General features: G+C 39.1%; 2 protein-coding genes and 1 pseudogene across 3 annotated transcripts in view; 2 read left to right on the plus strand and 1 right to left on the minus strand.

Annotated features, from left to right (window-relative positions):
• Positions 1-5369: 5369 nt before the first annotated feature.
• rtf2 (replication termination factor 2) overlaps positions 5370-18815 on the minus strand; it is a 20710-nt gene continuing 7264 nt past the window's right edge. Inside the window, exons 6-9 of the mRNA XM_085159764.1 lie at positions 11422-11532; positions 11291-11342; positions 9306-9380; positions 5370-6470 (exon numbers count right to left, since the gene is read on the minus strand). Coding sequence (XP_085015890.1) covers positions 6274-6470; positions 9306-9380; positions 11291-11342; positions 11422-11532 — 435 coding nt within the window. The 3' untranslated portion in view covers positions 5370-6273. The remainder of the gene's footprint in view (positions 6471-9305; positions 9381-11290; positions 11343-11421; positions 11533-18815) is intronic.
• On the plus strand, positions 6774-7893 carry LOC146517927 (uncharacterized; annotated as a pseudogene).
• Positions 11556-18815, plus strand: part of gcnt7 (glucosaminyl (N-acetyl) transferase family member 7) — a 13083-nt gene continuing 5823 nt past the window's right edge. The window contains exons 1-3 of one of the 2 annotated variants that reach the window (XM_085159763.1): positions 11556-14306; positions 17524-17827; positions 18010-18751. In XM_085159763.1, the coding sequence (XP_085015889.1) occupies positions 17621-17827; positions 18010-18751 (949 nt within the window). In that variant the 5' untranslated portion in view covers positions 11556-14306; positions 17524-17620. The remainder of the gene's footprint in view (positions 14307-17523; positions 17828-18009; positions 18752-18815) is intronic. The other variant, XM_085159762.1, reaches the window with a different exon arrangement.

The following is an 18815-nucleotide window of genomic DNA, read 5'->3' on the forward strand; positions in this document are numbered from 1 at the left end:
TTAGACTTATAACCGAGACAGTACTACAGTTAAACTTATTATTGCATTCTAGTTTTGAGTGTAAAAAAAATAAAATAAAATAAAGTTACAGAGGATAAAATGAATGAATACGTGGAAAAAAGAAGTATGGAAAATTCAAGATATGGCCATTCCAGCCCAGCCCTAAAGCCACAGCGCCTCGGGGTGACCACAAGAATCTGCTTTCAAAAGCCACTGAAGCTTTTTAAGGTGTATATCTGTTATCTGATCTCCAGAAGATTTCAGCTTAAACTAAAGAACAGATCAAAGTGTCTTTGCTGTGTGGTTAAGAATGCAGCTGGTATATCTTCATCTCGGGAGGGGGGAAAGACGTCTACCTGTGGTCTGACACCTGTTTAATCGATTTTTAAAAAATGGTGGAATGACACACATTTTCCCCCAGATTCATTTAATTCCAACAATAAGACCTTAATTTAAAATCGTGTGCTACTGTTAAAAAATAACGATTTTCTAATATATAAATTTTGTTGTTACGTTCTTGAGTAAAACAAAAATTAAGGGTGGAGGGAAAAAAAATCTACAATTTAGCAAATCTGACGTTATGTGTTGGTGAAATAATTCAAACCAATATAAGCAAACAATAAATTGTTCCGTGTAGTTGGTATTTATTATATCTTTCCAAAAAAAAAAACGCAACAAAACACCAACTTAGTTTTATTATAGTGCCCCATGACCACTAAAGAGGCCTAAATAATAAATATAAATATTTTTTTTCATTCGCAAGTCTTTATTATAACTATCAACTAAATTAAAATGCTTGTTTCCTAATCAGTGTTGAATGCTTTGTTTGATAAAATGCCGCACTAAGTGATCCAAACGTGAAAGAAAGAAAACCGCAGACTACCAGGAAAATCTCTGGATGGAAACAGTTCTGTTATTCTAAAGTTTTAGCCACCATAATTTGATCATTTGTGGTGTAACGAGAAGCATGCTTTGTACACCCTTTGTATGCTGTTTTCTTTACGCCGAGTATAAAATCTCAGCGCAGTACTTGTGCCTGTGCTGTCACCTAGGGGCCGCATCTTTTCATTACCACAGGACTGCAGTAGTAGCCTGTTTTGTAGTGGCTGTGGAGTAAGTAGCTACTCTGGGTGGACCTATTCAGAGATCAGCTCAACATATTACGTCTACGGTACTTAATTTTCAGTTATTTAAGTTATTTAGGTATTTACATTACATGCCATGATTACCTCAGCAGTGAGAAAAATAGCTTATTGGCATGGCATATTACTTTTTATTGCCATTTTCACATATGTGTGTGCAGTGTTGGGAAGGTTACTTTTAAAATGTATTCCATTACAGAATACAGAATACATGCCCCAAAATGTATTCTGTAACGTATTCCGTTACGTTACTCAATGAGAGTAACGTATTCTGAATACTTTGGATTACTTAATATATTATCATGCTGTTTACAACTACATGAATGTACTATTGCTGTGATTTATTACTGTTACTGAAGGTCCGCGGCTCCGAACCGTAGCAAAGAGACCTCTGGCTAATACGGTGGGTTCTGTGTCAGGCTCGTAGCTGAAAACTAGCTTTACTTTGTTGTCTGGGTCAACTTTGCTAGCGAGAGACAGAGAGAGGCGTTGAAAGGCTGCTCCAACGGAACTTATGTTTTTGGAGGAAAACACGAACACGGTGTACAGTCGAGTCTTAATAGCTTACTTACAACTGGGTTCGTCAGGCACTCTTCTTGGCTGCAGTGGTTATTATTATATTTACATGCTTCCAGCTCCGGTTTTTGCTCGATGACAGCTCGTACCTTTCCTTTTTCTCCCTCCCTCGCTCACAGACACATAACGTGTATGGCGGTCCATTCTCCCTGCAGCACGGACTACACTGCCTATGATGCTATATTCTTTAGAGCTATACCGGTAGCATTCTGCCTATTAGCTTAGCACAACAACAACAAAAGGACCTCTCTCACCCAGGAAACACGCAGAAAGAGAGCGTCACCCTGTAACCATGGCAACCGTAACGCTGCCACCTGGAACAACAGAACATAGCTGTCAAACAAAACCCAAACAGTCCTGACCCGCCACAATATGAAACAGGGAAGTACCGCCGTGTAATCCATTTATTTCAACAAAGTAACTGTATTCTAAATACCACCTTTTTAAACGGTAACTGTAACGGAATACAGTTACTCATATTTTGTATTTTAAATACGTAACGGCGGTACATGTATTCCGTTACTCCCCAACACTGTGTGTGTGTAAGAATGATTGTTGCAGAGGTAGTACTGTATAGCAGATGGCACTAAAAGCAACCAATAAAATGTTGAAGGTAAAAAGTTTTTACATTTTCTGGATCACACAAGTCAATCATCTAATTGCAAGCCAATCATGCGTTTCCCTATATGGAAAATTAGGAAGGAAAAACCCGGCAAACATTATCTCAGGATGCAGTAAAAGTCTGACAGAGTATCACGAAGCAAGAAAGACCATATTTAACATTCACAGGTTCTGGATATCAGCTGTTGATACCAGAGGTTTCTCAGAGTATTTTATTACCATCAATTTGTCCAGTTTTTATAAACCTTAACTTTGTACAGTCAGGGAAAAAAATATTTGAACCCCTGCTAATTTCATGAGTTTGCCAAATAACAAAGAAATGATCAGTCTAGAATTTCAATGGTAGGTTTATTTGAACAGTGAGAGACAGAACATTAACAAAAAAAATTCCACATTTCAGTAAAGGTATAAATTCCTTTGCATTTTCATGAAGGAAACAAGTATCAGCAAGATTTCTTAATACAGGTAATGAGTTGACATTAGGAGCCCTCTCAACTCGTTACCTGTATAAAAGATAGCTGTCCATAGCAGCAATCAATCTATCCAGATTCCAAACTCTGCACCATGACCAAGACCAAAGAGCTTTCCAAGGATGTCAGTGTTCCAAGGATGTGTGGACCTAATGGGCTACAAGACCATCGCCAAGCAGCAAGGTGAGAAGGTGACAACAGTTGGTGTGATTATTTGCAAATGGAAGAACCATAAAATTACCAGTCTGCATCGTTCTGGAGCTCCACACAAGATCTGACCTCGTGGAGTTTCAGTGATAATGAGAATGTTGAGGAACCAGCCCAGAACTACTCAGAAGGAACTTGTCAATGATTTCAAGGTAGGTGGGACGATAGTCACCAAGAAAACAGTTGGTAAAACACTAAGAAGTGAAGGACTGAAATCCTGCAGTGCCTGCAACGTCCCCCTGCTCAAGAAAGCACATATGCAGGCCCGTTTAAAGTTTGCCACTGAACATCTCAATGATTCAGATGAGGACTGGGGGAAAGAGTTGTGGCCAGACGAGATCAAAATTCAGTTATTTGGCATCAACTCAACTCGCCATGTTGGGAGGAAGAGAAATTCAATTCAATTCAATTTTATTTATATAGCACCAAATCACAACAACAGTCGTCTCAAGGCGCTTTATATTGTACAGTAGATCGTACAATAACAGATACAGAGAAAAACCCAACAATCATATGACCTTCTATGAGCAAGCACTTTGGCCACAGTGGGAAGGAAAAACTCCCTTTTAACAGGAAGAAACCTCCAGCATAACCAGGCTCAGGGAGGGGCGGGGCCATCTGCTGCGACCGGTTGGGGTGAGAGAAGGAAGACAGGATAAAAGACATGCTGTGGAAGAGAGACAGAGATTAATAACAGATATGATTCAATGCAGAGAGGTCTATTAACACATAGTGAGTGAGAAAGGTGACTGGAAAGGAAAAACTCAATGCATCATGGGAATCTACGTCTATTGCAGCATAACTAAGGGAGGATTCAGGGTCACCTGGTCCAGCCCTAACTATATGTTTTAGCAAAAAGGAAACTTTTAAGCCTAATCTTAAAAGTAGAGATAGTGTCTGTGTCATTAAGATAAGATGGGGCCTGATTATTTAAGACCTTGTATGTGAGGAGCAGGATTTTGAATTCAATTCTGGATTTAACAGGAAGCCAATGAAGGGAAGCCAAAACAGGAGAAATGTGCTCTCTCTTTCTAGTCCCTGTCAGGACTCTTGCTGCAGCATTTTGGATTAACTGAAGGCTTTTCAGGGAGTTTTAGGACATCCTGATAATAATGAATTACAGTAGTCCAGCCTGAAAGTAATAAATGTGTGAACTAGTTTTTCAGCATCACTCTGAGACAGGATATTTCTAATTTTAAAGATGTTGCGCAAATGGAAGAAAGCAGTCTTACATATTTGTTTAATATGTGTGTTGAAGGACATGTCTTGGTCAAAAATGACTCCAAGGTTCCTGCCTATGACTCCAAAAACACCATCCGCACCATCAAACGTGGAGGTGGAAACAATTTACTTTGTCAAAGGGGACAGGACAACTGCACTGCATCAAAGGGAGGATGGTTAGGTGAGAACCTCCTTCCGTCAGCCAGGGCATTGAAAATGTGTCGTGGATGTGTATTCCAGCATGACAATGATCCGAAACACACAGCCAAGTCAACAAAGGACTGGCTCAAGAAGAAGAAGCATATTAAGGTCTTGGAGTGTCCTAGTCAGTCTCCAGACCTTAATCCCACAGAAAATCTTTGGAGGGAGCTGAAGGTTCGAGTTGCCGAACATCAGCCACGAAACATTATTGACTTGAAGAGAATCTGCAGAGGAGTGGGACAAAATCCCTGAGATGTGTGCAAAACTTTGTGGCCAACTGCAAGATACCAACACAGGTTTTATCACCAAGTACTAAAGCACATTTTGCAAAGGGATCAAATACTAACTTCCTTCATTAAATTGCGAATGGATGGAATTAAAAACTTTTTTGAAATCCATTCTTTTTTTGCTTTTGTTCCGTCTCTTAGTGTTCAAATAAACATACCGTTGAAAATATAGCTGATAATGATGATTTCTTTGTTAGTGGGCAAACTTACTAAATCAGCAGGGGTTCAAATATTTTTTTCCCTGACTGTAAGTAATGCCACTAATACTCAAAGTTTTTTTTTTTTGTGTGGATTTATGCTGAGTCTGTTTTTTCAGTTGCTTCCTGGTTGTCTCATTACTGTGAGATACAAGCCCTAATTACAAAAATATGACACTGTCCACATTATCACTGCAGGGAGACTTGTTGTTGCGTCAGAGTTCTTTATAGCTTGTGTTAGGTGTGATGTTTCCCTTCAAGTGCACAACAGGGATTTGGTTTTGCTTTTGTGATCTTGGATAATTAATGCTCTGTTATGCACTTGGTAACGTGTTACAGAAGAGAGAACACAAAGATGTAATATAATCTGCACCATAAAAACAACACTAAAATACTGTGAATAGAAATTTATTGTGGCATTGCTTGATACAAAAAAAAAAGCAAAAAGGAAGAACAAAGCATTTTTTTATTTCTTTGTAAATGTTGTAAATGTACTGACTGTCTATACAAGCACATTTAACCTCAATATGAATTCAATTGGAGACAATAATACAATGTAACTTTTTATTTTAAAGGTCTTCCATTAAAGTCCAGACAGAAATGCACAAAAACAAAAAAAAGCATTAGTTATTGAGTATATTTCCCCAATCGCATTAAAGCTGTTGGTCTGGCTGTGGTGGTTATTTTGCAAATCAGAGGAGTCAAATACACCAAATGCTTTAGTTTTTCCCCCGTTTCAAAGAACAATTGAGAAATAACTAATTAAAAGAACAAAAGTGAGTGAAAGTCACCTGCTACACCTGTTAAAAAAAAGCCAAAATAAATAGCTAGCAGGCACATACAACTAGATTTTGTGAGGAAGGAAAATCTGGAGATACTAATTAATGAGGATCTGCTTTTTTAAATGAAGGGCAGTTTGTCTTTTTTCATTTTTCTTATCATAACTAAGGACTATAATAAATGCAGCAATCCTGTGAGCACATTAAAAAGCTATTTTCTGCCCATTAGGGGGAAGCAGAGTGCCACTGATAATACAGCCATCCTAGTATTAATTCCTCAAGCACCTGTGACTGAGAACAAAGAGGTTGTGAGGGAATCCATGGGGAGGAATTAAGTTACAAAGCACACACTCAGAACCCCTTAGGGAGCCGCAACTAAATGTTCACAACATGTAAACACTGAGCTACTGGGAACTGGAGAGAGAAATTGGGAATTAGCCCACATATCGCTGTCAATATCTGAGGTCATGTAGGGTTGGTGTGTGTGCTTTGTATGCACAGCAAGATTTATTTTAATATGTTAATATTTCTGGAAAGATCTAGAAACTGTGATCTATGCTCTTTAGTAGTTATTAGAAGTGATAAGGGGTGTGGGTGACCCAGTTGGATGTCTGATCTTTAGTGCGCTTGGCAGAACTGTGGGTTGTGAACAAAGACTTAAAAGCCTCTGATTTTTCGTTCATATCCTGGATGGACCTCTTTGTAGCAGAGGCTGATGAAGACTTGGTCGCTTTAGACGTGCTGGAAGATCCAGAGGGTCCAGCCACAGCTGAGTAGTAGGATGAAAGAGACAAAAAAAAGGCATCTTTAAAAATAAGGACTTGTTCCTCCCACAGGTTGATAATACCCATTAGATGTTACTTTAACTACAATAGTCTAAGGAGCTTGGAAAGAGTCTGGACTTCTTTAAGTTTAGTCGAAGATGTTTCACCTCTCATCCAAAAAGCTTCTTCAGTTCTAAGGGCAATTGGTGGAGAGTCCCAGATTTTAAGACCTGTGGAGAGTCCCCAAGAGGGTCATGGACCCCCTATTGATCCTCTACCTAATCACACGAGCCAAGGTGTGAAAAAACAAATGCAACAATACTGTCATCCCTTATGTAGCAGGTGTATCAGAGCAACTCAGGAGAGTTTCCTCCAAGCACGACTTCCCAGTGTACTTCAGACCCAGCCACACACTCAGACAAAAACTGGTTCATCCCAAAGACAAAACTTCTACACACAAACTTAACAACGTAGTGTATGCTGTACAGGGAACTGGGCATGCTCAGACCTCTACACTGGAGAAACCAAACAGCCAGTTCATAAACGGATGGCATAACATAGAAGAGCCACCTCCATGGGACAAGACTCGGCTGTCCACCTGCATCTAAAGGACAAAGGTCACTCTTTCGAGGATGCCAATGTTCACATTTTGGACAGAGAAGACAGATGGTTTGAAAGAGGAGTGAAAGAAGCCATTTATGTCCACTGTGAGTGACCATCCTCGAACAGAAGCGGTGGCTTACGACACCAGCTGTCTGCCATCTATAATCCAGTTTTGAGATCCCTTCCTAGACGCCTTAACGCCCACTCACATCCTGGGAGATTTGACCTCAGTAAATCACATGACAGGGTGGGGCTAGGCTTCACAATGGGTTCATCCAAAACCTTGGCTGATTGGGACCCACACTCGTTTTCACACCTTGGCTCGTGTGATTAGGTAGAGGATCAATAGGGGATCCATGACCCTCTTGGGGACACTCCCATAGGGTTTAAAATCTGGGACTCTCCACCAATTGCTCTTAGAACTGAAGAAGCTTCTCGGATGAGAGGTGAAATGTCTTCAAGGAAACTTAAAGAAGTCCAGACGCTTTTCTTTCCAAGCCCCTTAAACTACGATGACCTGGATGACTGAGAACACTTCATAGACATTTTAACTACAGTAGAATTTTACTTTAATTGGACATCAGTGGTAAAACACTGAACATTAGACTGAACAGGGATCATTAACCTCCTGAGCCCTAGAAGAAAAAATGTGTGATAGATTTCCGTTTAGATAATTTAAGTATTGTTTCAAAAAAAAATTAATTGTGGAAGTGGAGTCAAATTCAGAGCTGTCAAGAAATGAGGTGGACAAGAGCAAGACATTAGAGCACGAAGGTGAAATTTCAGACAGAGTTAAAAGTTTATACCATCTTTTGAGGAGCCTGGCAAAATGATAACATCCATTATGCACAAGAAGGATTGTATAAGCTAAGGCTCTGAAGTTGTGGGTAGTTACTGGTTTCAATCATACTTCATGGCAGCCTTATTGCATTCTCTATTCACTTTCCAGAGTGCTTTATTCTGCTTCCACTTAGCTGTGACGTTAAGATCATTATTACTTAGAGTGCCCAATGTTAATGAAGCTCTCTCAACTTAATGAATTGCCTTTAATTAGGAACCAGTAAATTCAGATTTTAAGCTATCTTTACAAGCGGTGACAACAGATAAACTGAACAATGTTTCAGTTCCAATGCCACCTTCAGAAATGACCATTTCCCTCTTGTTTGTGTGGTGATTTTTTTTCTATAACCTGGTAGCCTATTTTCTGTTACACACAACCACCAGACAATGGTTTCCCGTTTTCATGTTACCTCTATAGGTAACATGAAAACAGGAAACCATGTTACCTATAGAATTTCCAACCCAATTTCAGTATGTAACCCAAATTGAATTGATAAAGATAGCAGATGTAGAGTTTAATAATATATATGCTGTAAGTGCATAAATTACATGACTTGACAAAATAAGAGAAGAAATCAAAATCTTAGCTGGTGGGAATGTGAGTGTGTGAATTCAACTGAATAGGTTTTTATTTCCCCTTCTAGATATTAAAATGCCTAAAAATGAGAACCCTACATTAAACAGTTCCTATTATGGATGGTAGGTACAGTCACACCACCCCTTCGTAAGTTCCTTTAAAGATGATGAGCCTCTGAGCTTCCACCTTCCTACTCTGATGTCTGGCCTTTGTCCACCTCATCCCCTGACAGCAGTAACACTGACTCCTCTTCCATAGTTCTGAGTAAATTATCTTTCTGCTTCATCCTGCCTTCTGCTACCGGAAGTATGGACACTGGTTGAAAATGTAAGTAGTAAGTCCTGCTGTTCAATACAAAGGACAGTGAATACAATTTTTGTTTTGGAAGGGATAAACTTATTGTACATTTCTGAAATCAAAGTCAAAGTTAAGACTCTCAAATTGAAGAAACAATCTGAGTGTAAGCAATAGAATCACAATGTATGCCAATCTGTGGAAGCTGCAATTTCCATCATTTTGAAAAGAAAGTGCTCTGCAACCTCCACAAATGTGGCATTAATAAAAAGCCCATCATGTCCCCTTGACAGTATAGTAGGAGTCGTATAGATAGCATAAATGGTGCTTAATGTAGCAGTCTCAGTCAGAGGACAAAAATCCATTGCTGGGTCTTAGAAGGTTAATAAAAAAGAGGCTGAATGAATTACATACAGAAAACCACATTCATGTTTTTAAAACAGTTGGCTTCAAGAGATTTGTGAAGACAATGCAATGTCAATAGACTATTTGTCTGTACGTACAAGATCCAAGTATTGTTATTTACCTGACTGGCTGCTGTCACCACCATTTTGTTGCAAGCTTGTTCCTGCTATATCATCGGGAGGAGACACTGTGCCGTCTGTGTGGAAAGCAATCAGGCAAGACAGAGGATAAATGGTTAAAAGCACTAATACTTATGTAGCGCCTTTTAACTGAGCACTAAATGTGCTTTCTTCCTACAACCCTCATTCACCCAATCACACACACATTCATAACAAGCACTTTTTTCTATACCTTGTCAAACATTCATCCACAAAAACATTCCAATGTATGCTTTAAGACATGCACTGACTGGAGTGCCCGGCAAATTGATCCACAGACCCACCAACTGGTAAACAACTGTTCCACCCCCTGGGCCATGTTTTTCCTAGACTGTGTAAGTTGAGTGGACTTATACTGTTCAGTGAAATACGTTGGAGCAGGGTTGGACTGGGACAAAAAATCGGCCCGGGCATGTTGACTAGAGACTGGCCAAACAGGTATTATAGGAAAAACCATAAAGCCTTTGAATGAAAACACGAACGCTGTTGTAACAGTGATGTACACTGTCTTGTTGGTTTATATATGCATCAATCTAATAAACTTAAACCTACACCATCCTCCCTATTCTGGTATTCTAAACAGTACTTAGCCGAAACCCAAAGACTGCTTGGTTGAGTTAACCTCCTGAACTATCTACAACACATGGTGGAAACCTGAAATTAAGACAGAGAAGACTAGAGGTGAGACATGATCATTACTGAATATTAAAAATAATAAAGTTAGTGGTATTTTCATAAACTATTTATTTACCACGTCAATGGCAGGGCAAATATTTTTTCTAACATGGCAACCTTTAAAAAGTGAAAGGAGACAGAAAGACAGGTGAGAAAGAATAAAACTTTTTTTTACAGCTGTGGCTCCAGCAAACGCCAGCTGATACTAGAAAGTAATATTAAGTAAATTCTAACAACAACAACTTATAAACCTTAAGTGTTGCTGCTGTTTAGCAGCCTCCTCCTGCCTCACCTTTCCCACCTTTCCAAGTGGTGGAGACCAGCCACTTGCTAATGTTACTGAATCTGTGGAAGCTCCGCCATAGCCACCACCAAGCTGTTGAGTTATTTTTACACATCTGCCAGCATCTGGCCAATCCACCACCTTTCATTGTTTATACCGTTACGTAAAGAACCCCCCCCCCCCCCCCCCCCCAAAAAAAAAAAAAAAACCAAACATCTGCCCATAAAAACGAAAAATCACCATCCCCCCGGGCAAATGCCCGGTATGCCCGATGGCCAGTCCAGCTATGCATTGGAGTGTTAATCTGAGTAAAAACAAATCGAATTCTGGGGTTTCTCAGTTAGCCTTGTTTGTGAGTTGAGAGCGTTGTGCTATTATTGAAAACAGGAAACCACAGCAATGTTTTCTGTTGGCAACTGGAAATAGTAAGACACATTCACAATTATAGGAAATGTATAATATAGGAAAGTTTTTACATTTTTATTTACAATTGTAAAACTGTGGGAAGATCCCCCCTCCCTTTTCTTTCCATGCAAAAAGGTGAAAGACAGTCAACAAGGCTGATATTGGCCAATATTACTTATTTCTATGACTAATCTTTTACAGTTACACTTAATCCTGTGTTATTGGAAATGTGTCAGGATCTAGGTTTGCACAGGAATTATGAAAAACACTGTATGTCAGTAAATGACATATGACAAAACCAGCCTGATACATTACCGCAAAACCAGAATAAGATAAAGTAATAATGTCCGTCATTGATGTACAAAGTATGACTAACTAGACTGAAGTGAACATTTGCTTGGCCACACACTATATATCACATTTATGAGTTAAAAGTTTGAATAACCCAGCTAGTACATTATAGCACATTCAAAATATTATCCAAATGAAGAAGAAAATTTTCTGGCCTTTTTCCTAGTTCGTTGGCCTTGTTCATGCAAATGCTGAACACATACGATGACCTACTTACTAGGCTTTCACACAAACCTTTTGATTCTGATGTTGACACCGTTTCAGTTCCTTTACTCTTCTTTGATTTCTGAAAATCAAAGAATACTTGTTTCAGGGTTTTGTAGTTGTGAAGACAGATTCTATCAAAAAGCAGAGAAGTCACACACCTTAGTTTTAGCTTTGGCCCGCTTCTCTTCCATCTTCTCCCTCAGCTTGTCCACCTCCTCCTTGTTGCCATTGAGCACAACAATATCGTCATCTTTAAATGGATCCCCACACTATAACACAAACATTATATTCCAGATAAGGGACTCTTAAAGGGATTTAGAAAAGGCAAACATGTTTGGCAACAAGTGTAAAGGCAGAAGACATTCACTATATAGTGTTATTTCTGCTAATGCACTGTTATCCAGCACAACTGTTTTAAAATTAAATATGAGGTAGGACTTTCACATATATCATCTGAAATCATGAAGCAATGAGCAAGTTCTGTGTCAACCTCTGTTTACCATTTAGTACCTAAAAAGGGAACTACTTCAACAACCCCCAACAAAGCAAGATGTTTTGCAAAACCTGCACATAAACCTCCTCTCTTTCTCAAGGTGGAAACAACAGACCTGTTTTACTATTTGAGGAAACAACACAGCATTCAGCAGAGCAAGCTATGAAGGATGGTGCTGTGTAATCCTAAAGTAAAGTAAACACTCAACCAAGCATCACTAGCTGCACTCTATATAGAGCAAGTCTTGGATGGAAAATACTGGTGTGGAAAAGCAGGACTTTAAGTGGTTGGTTAAAAAACGTGACCCAAGATACAACATCCAATGTAGAAAATATTTTTTTCATTTTTACTGAAAAAGGAATAAAAGTTTTTAACTAAAATACTATGCAGGCTCCGAACGAGTAAAAAAGTAACGTTTTTTTAGTTATAGGTAAACTAAAGTGCTAAGGAGTTACGTTAAACCTTTACTTGAAATTTCCAGGGAAACACGACTAGCTTATTTTACTGCTAATTGTGTTATTATTGTGTATAATTCTCTATTACTAGTATTGTGTATAATGCTGTTGCTAGCGCCTCCTTTCAATAGATTCACACTTTGAATGAGGTAAACTGTTATCAGTGACAGTAGCTTCTTGGCAAAGGAGGATTAAAAAAGTGCCTTTCAATTACTTACACTTTTAAAAGCTGCCGTCTGCTAGCATGGATAAAACATTGTCTGGTTGTATATGCATTATAAATTTTGTGGCAAAACAGGAAGTAACAAAACTGAAAGTTGATTGTAATTAACATCATTTACGGTATTTTGAAATACACATATTTGGCTGTCAGGCTAGTTTAAAATGATTTTCTCTGAAAAAGCGACTGCTTTCAGTTTCACTTCGTGTAAGTACATGTAGTCCAATCCATCTTGCAAATCAGTTTTGTTTTTTTAACTTTCTCAATGGACGTTCATTAAATGTTGCTCGTTTGCATCTTTTGCAGGAATTCGCGGTAAAACTTTTTTTAAATATGCCTTTTGCTTTTTCCATGAGCCATTAATATCCAAACATACCTAGAACTCAACATTAAATAACAAAACTATTAGATCAACCCACAGATAATTTCCTTGTCGGGACACGTCCCTTTTCCATTTTATTTGCATGCTGCCTGCCTATGACTGGCTAAACTCTGTGAAGCATGAGAGGGGAAAAAACAAAACAAAAAGCCACGAATACAGTCAGTCAGACACGCACACATTGATGAAATGACTAGGACAAAGAAATGTTATTGTTATTCTATGTTATTATTTCAACAGTTTGACACTTGAGATTTTAAACCATTCTGTCACACCAAATCAAAAGTTTAATATTTGCTCCAGATCCAAATTAAAATGTCATTTGTTTCATTGTTGCTGTTGTTTTCATCGTTCCTTTGGTTTCAGAAGTAGCACTTGAATTATGATTTCATTTAACCACAACAGTTAAGTTTGCTAATAGAAATACAGGATAATACTGGTTAACGAGAACCCTGTATGAAACAAATTGGCTTACATATTTGTGAAAGTCTTGCGATTAAAAAGAAAAAGGCTTAGGTTTTTGTGTCTCTAAACATATATAAACAGGATGAATGCTTTTAATAGGAAAACACACACCCATATTCAAAAACAAATATTAAACCCCTGAGTAACAAGTAGGGGATCCATTGTGTGGTTGTAATGCAGGCTCACTGGGTGTGGACCGTGTCCATGTGCTCTGTTCAACACAACAGAGATAATCTCGGGAGCTGACCAAGCAGCAAATAAACTCTGTGGGCCGCTATGAAGTCTGTCACTCTGCTGTTACGATCCCTAAAAATGACACAACCTAGCATGAAGTCAGTTAGTAAACAAGTCAACCAAAATCTTTTTTTTTTTTTTGTAACTGCAAGAGGCAACAAGATTGTGAACAAGAGACGAGTCACACTGCACACCATTAACAGGGCAGATAAACTGGACCTGATCTTATCTGAGAGGAAAAAAGAAAGAAGAAACTTGAGGTAATGAGATTCGAAGACAAGCAAAAAACAAGAATACTGATGCAATACACAAGTGAGCAGGAGAGAGAGAGAGCAAGAAAGAGAGAGAGAGTGTGTGTGTGTGTGTGTGTGAAATGTGTGAATATGACTCCTTATGTCAGGTGTGCGATTGGGTGTTCATGCTAGTAACCAGGGAGGGCCGGACTTGTCTCATGGGGCTGTGGGAGGAGAGACATAATCAGCTGCAAACACAACAAGCGAATACTCCACACAATTACAAACCACTGTGGCTCACTCACAACGCAACATCAAGCTCTGAGAAAGAAACCTCCTGACGAGAATACAAGAAAGCAATTCAATTTAGCTTGAATATATTGCTGACACTACCGCTGCTGCTGCTGATGGCACCAAAAGAAATGACTCTTCACTGCAGGACTTCAAATGAATTATAGTAACATAACTCACAGGAGCAATTTAGGTCATTAAGACCCAAACAGGTGCTGATGTACAAAAGTTGACCTCTTCACTATAAGGAGTACAGATTGACCTGCATCAAAGGTAGGTCACTAAGCTTGGCATTTCTTTGTCTTTCTTTCTTTACATATTCTGCTATTGTCTGTTTATTTCTGTTGCCTCTGACCAAAGCAGCAATGTGATAAATGATTGCACGGAAACAAAATATAGTCGAACATGCTGATCTAAATATGATCTCAAATTTTCATTGCAAGGAATGTATAAACAAATATTTTAAGAAACCAAAGCATTTTTTTATCTACCCAAACTCATAACCAACAACCAGCAAGCTATTCCTCGTTTCTACATATAAACTGTTCTTTCTATTAGTCGCAATATGAGAAGGATAGGAATCTCAGCAGATCAGAAACCTGCCTGCTGATAAATTCTCAGGAACAGGCTCGAGTGAGGATGTTTACTGTGACAGAGAACAGTGTTCAGACATGTCTAAAGCTTCTCTCTGCCCTCCAAAGGATACTTGGGTATAAATTCTTTTTTTAAATTTAAAAAAAAAAAAGTTGTACTTTTTTCAATTAAACTCAGGTTTACTTACATAGGACCTAAAAGTATTTGGGAGAAAACGCCAAAACTTAAAAAGTCCCCTGTAAGCAAACAGTTTGTGGGGAGTGTAGAACTCTCTTTTAACAGAAAGAAACAGCTAGCAAAACCTGGCTCCTAATCTGCCATATCCAGTTGGGGGTGTTGGGATAGAAAGGAAAAAGACAGGGCAATGAGTCAGAACAAAACCAAAAAACTGAATCATAAGCTACAGTATATAAGCATGTGGGGAGTAAAAAAAAAAAAGAGGCGAGTAGAGAAGGAATGCTTGATGCATCACAGCGCACCGATTTAGTCCCTAAAAAGGAGCTACTTCAGACCCCCTCCAAAAAAGCGTTTTCGGAGACGTCTGTTACCCAACAGCTCGATAGCTAGCCGGGGTTCAAGGCTCATTAGAGCCGGTGAGAACACCGGACTCCCGGCAAATCATTTTCAAACCCACCGCCATCTTTCACTACTCAGGTTAAACATATATAAGTCACTTAGATAACTTAAAAATGTTATTGTTTGGCTTTTTTCAGTATTTTATTTGTTCCCAAGTAAATCGGTTTGGCTGAGATTAAAGTTATAGTTTTTACACAGATGAATAAACGTCATGCAGACAACTGATTATCAGAAGTGTGAGATGCTCGAGAATTTATTCCGGTGTCCTGTTATATTTTAGATAGCAAGGAGCAGACGGCCGAGTTTATTAAACATCACCGAGACAATCTGCAAATTTCATTAAAAGTTTAATAAACTATCATCTTGTCTTTATTTTTAGTTAGCACATACCTTAAACACTTAAAGCTGTAAGCTAATGACAGTTATATAAGAGCAGACAGATGCTGGTGCAATAAGCTGTAAGTTTTACGTCCAACGGACGCACGATCTGATTAGTCGACTAATCGCAAAAATAATCGTTGACTAGTCGACTATCAAAATAATCGTTTGTGGCAGCCCTAGTGCTGTGAAGGAAAGAGTGCTGTCAAGGATGACACCAAGACTCTTGACCTGAGAGTCCATTGATAACTCTGTTGTCAGAGTTATCAATGGATAATGAAAGACTTCTGGTTGGAACTTTAGTCAGTTTTGATTTGGTGCCTATTAGAATAAATTCTGTTTGATTGCCATTAAGTTTAAAAAAGTTGTGAGTAAACCAAACCTTAATGTCACTTAAACAATCAGAAATAGTTGTGGGTAGGAGAGTACCTGTGGGTTTGGAAGATAAGTAGAGCTGGGTGTCATCTGCATAGCAGTGAAATTGCATGTTATACTTCTTGAAAATATCACCTAGGAGTAGGAGATAGATAATAAAAAGGAAAGGACCCAGGACAGAGCCTTGAGGTCACCAGAATTAACTGGAGTAGATAGTGATCTATGAGTGAGTAATTGAACAAACTGTGAGCAGCCAGAGAGATAAAAAGAAGACGTTTAGAAGAATCGGATATTAATGGATTACAATACTCCACCTGAAAGAAAGCAGCGACACATATTTGCTTAATGCACGTGGAAGGACATATCCAGTTCAAAAATGACTCCCAGGTTCCTCACAATGTTACTGGAGGCTAACGTAATGCCAATCAAGAGTTTGCGTTCTGGTTAGACATCATGTTTCAGAAATTTTTAGGGCCTCAGACCGGTACCGGTCCGTGAGTCGTTTGGTACCGGGCCGCGAGAGTTGAGGCTCAGGTGTGAAATGTATGGTTTTCAGGGTTATTTTGTTATCGTTTTTATCGTTAACTCGGTTTTCCCGGGTCTTTTCACGTGCGTTATGAATAAATCTTCTTTTTTTCGGTACCAGTACTAGTTTTATTTTGTTGTATTTATCCGCGACACCTTAAAGGCTGGTCCGTGAAAATATTGGCGGGCATAAACCGGTCCGTGGCGCAAAAAAGGTTGGGGACTGCTGCTTTAACTAATTAATTTGTGTAATCCAGCTTCAGAGGTTACTATAGATTGGTATCATCTGTGTTGTAATGAAAATGTATGCAAAATTGTCTAATAACAAGGGAAGGGAAGCATCTATAATGTAAACAGAATTGGTCCCAGCACAGAACCCTCTGTAACTCAATAACAAACTTGTCATGTGAGAAGACGACTCCCCATTTGCATGCAAACATTGGAATCCATCAAATAAGTCATGATTAAAAGCAATGCAAACCATTTCCTTTAACACAAAAGCATATATGAGTCTCTGTAGCAAAATACTGTGGCCAATGAATGTGACACTGAGATTTAATAGGATAGCCTGTTGTTCAAGTAAAGTAATTGGTCATTGTTGATGAATTCTGAAACTACACTCCCTACTGAAACTACACTCCCTAGTGTGTAGTTTCAGGGAACTTCCCCCAAATAAACCGCTCCTCTGCAAGTGATCAGTTAAACGTTTTACAAGAACTAAATCATCTTCTTCCCTTTGCCGCGTTGAAAATATACATAGCAATAAGATGAAAACAAGTTATCCGCAACTGAACTGCTTTGCATTATCATAAAAAATACATCTAACATAGTGATCGATATCAATTACCTTTGCCATGCTTTTGTAATATCATCAAATACAGAACAGCAATTAATTCACTTCCTGTGTTGCAAGCTGTGGTTCTAGGAAACACATCCCATAGACATTGCAGAAGCACTAAAGCAGCAGCAGTTAATGTATTACATACTAGCTTCATCAATTAGGTCCAACCTAAATACTTAACCCTATTTTATATTCCTCAAGGATCCAGGATCCTTCTGCAAATAATCCAACTGGATGTCTCCACTGCAGAAGCTTTAACTGTGGTGGTACTGGCAGACTACAGAGAAACAGGGCTATTATGTGCCAGCTTGAAGGGACAAAATGCAGCTTCCTCGTGTGCCTCGGGATAAGTATTATTATCTTTTCCTTCATTTATCTGAGGACTAGGACGCCACCTGAGTTAAAGCCTCCCCCATCTTCAAGTTGCAAACCTTTCTCAACTGCGTGTAAAACTTTTTTGCCAGGCATGAAGAAAGGAGTAAATTGGTACAGCCGTGACTGCCAGGTATGTATTTCCCCCCCCACCCTTTCTTTACTTTTGAGAAATAAAAAGCACAAATACTCTAGATGAAATTTTCATTTGATCTAACAACCAGTTAGGAGCATTAGCACAGTCACATTGACATTCCTATTTAAAAATGAGTTTCAACAGTAACAGTCGCATATATATGCTTTTTTGGTCTACAGGTGGAAAGCTACATTCTAAACAGCCACCTGCCGTGCTCAAACTTGAAAAGAGATTTACACTTTATAACAAAACCTCTAAGTCATGAAGAGGAGGCTTACCCTTTAGCTTTCATTGTGACTATTCATAAAGAGCTGGAGCTTTTCATCCGCCTCTTGAGGGCAATTTACATGCCACAAAATGTGTACTGCATTCACGTGGATGCTAAGGCTCCACGGGAGTATTGGGAGGCTGTACAGAAGCTAGTCAGCTGCTTTCCAAATACATTTCTCTCCAGTCACAGTGAAACTGTGACCTACGCTGGTTTTTCTCGTTTGCAAGCAGATCTGAATTGCATGAAGGATCTAGCGAAATCCAAGACAGACTGGAAGAAGGTGGTGAATCTGTGTGGACAAGATTTCCCTGTTAAGAGTAACCTGGAACTGGTACAGTACATGCAGAGCCAACAATGGAAGGATAAAAACATGACACCTGGGGTCAAACAACCGATGTCTATGATGTACAGAACGCAACGCCAGTACAAGGAGATTGTGGGGTCACATGTAGCGCCGAAAGGGCTAGGCCTGAGGAAAAGGCCTCCTCCACACAATCTGCAATTATATTTTGGAACAGCCTACTATGTTCTTACAAGGCCTTTCGTGGACTTTGTTCTGGAAAGCCCGATAGCGCATGACTTCTTGGATTGGTCCAGGGACACATTCAGTCCAGATGAACACTACTGGGTGACGCTCAACCATATCAAAGGTAAAATGGCAGTTTTAAACAGGTGCACAGACACAAAACTCCACGCTTGTTTAACAGCTAGCAC

Source organism: Neolamprologus multifasciatus, chromosome 5 (genome assembly GCF_963576455.1).
Source record: "Neolamprologus multifasciatus chromosome 5, fNeoMul1.2, whole genome shotgun sequence".
NCBI classification, from domain to species: domain Eukaryota; kingdom Metazoa; phylum Chordata; class Actinopteri; order Cichliformes; family Cichlidae; genus Neolamprologus; species Neolamprologus multifasciatus.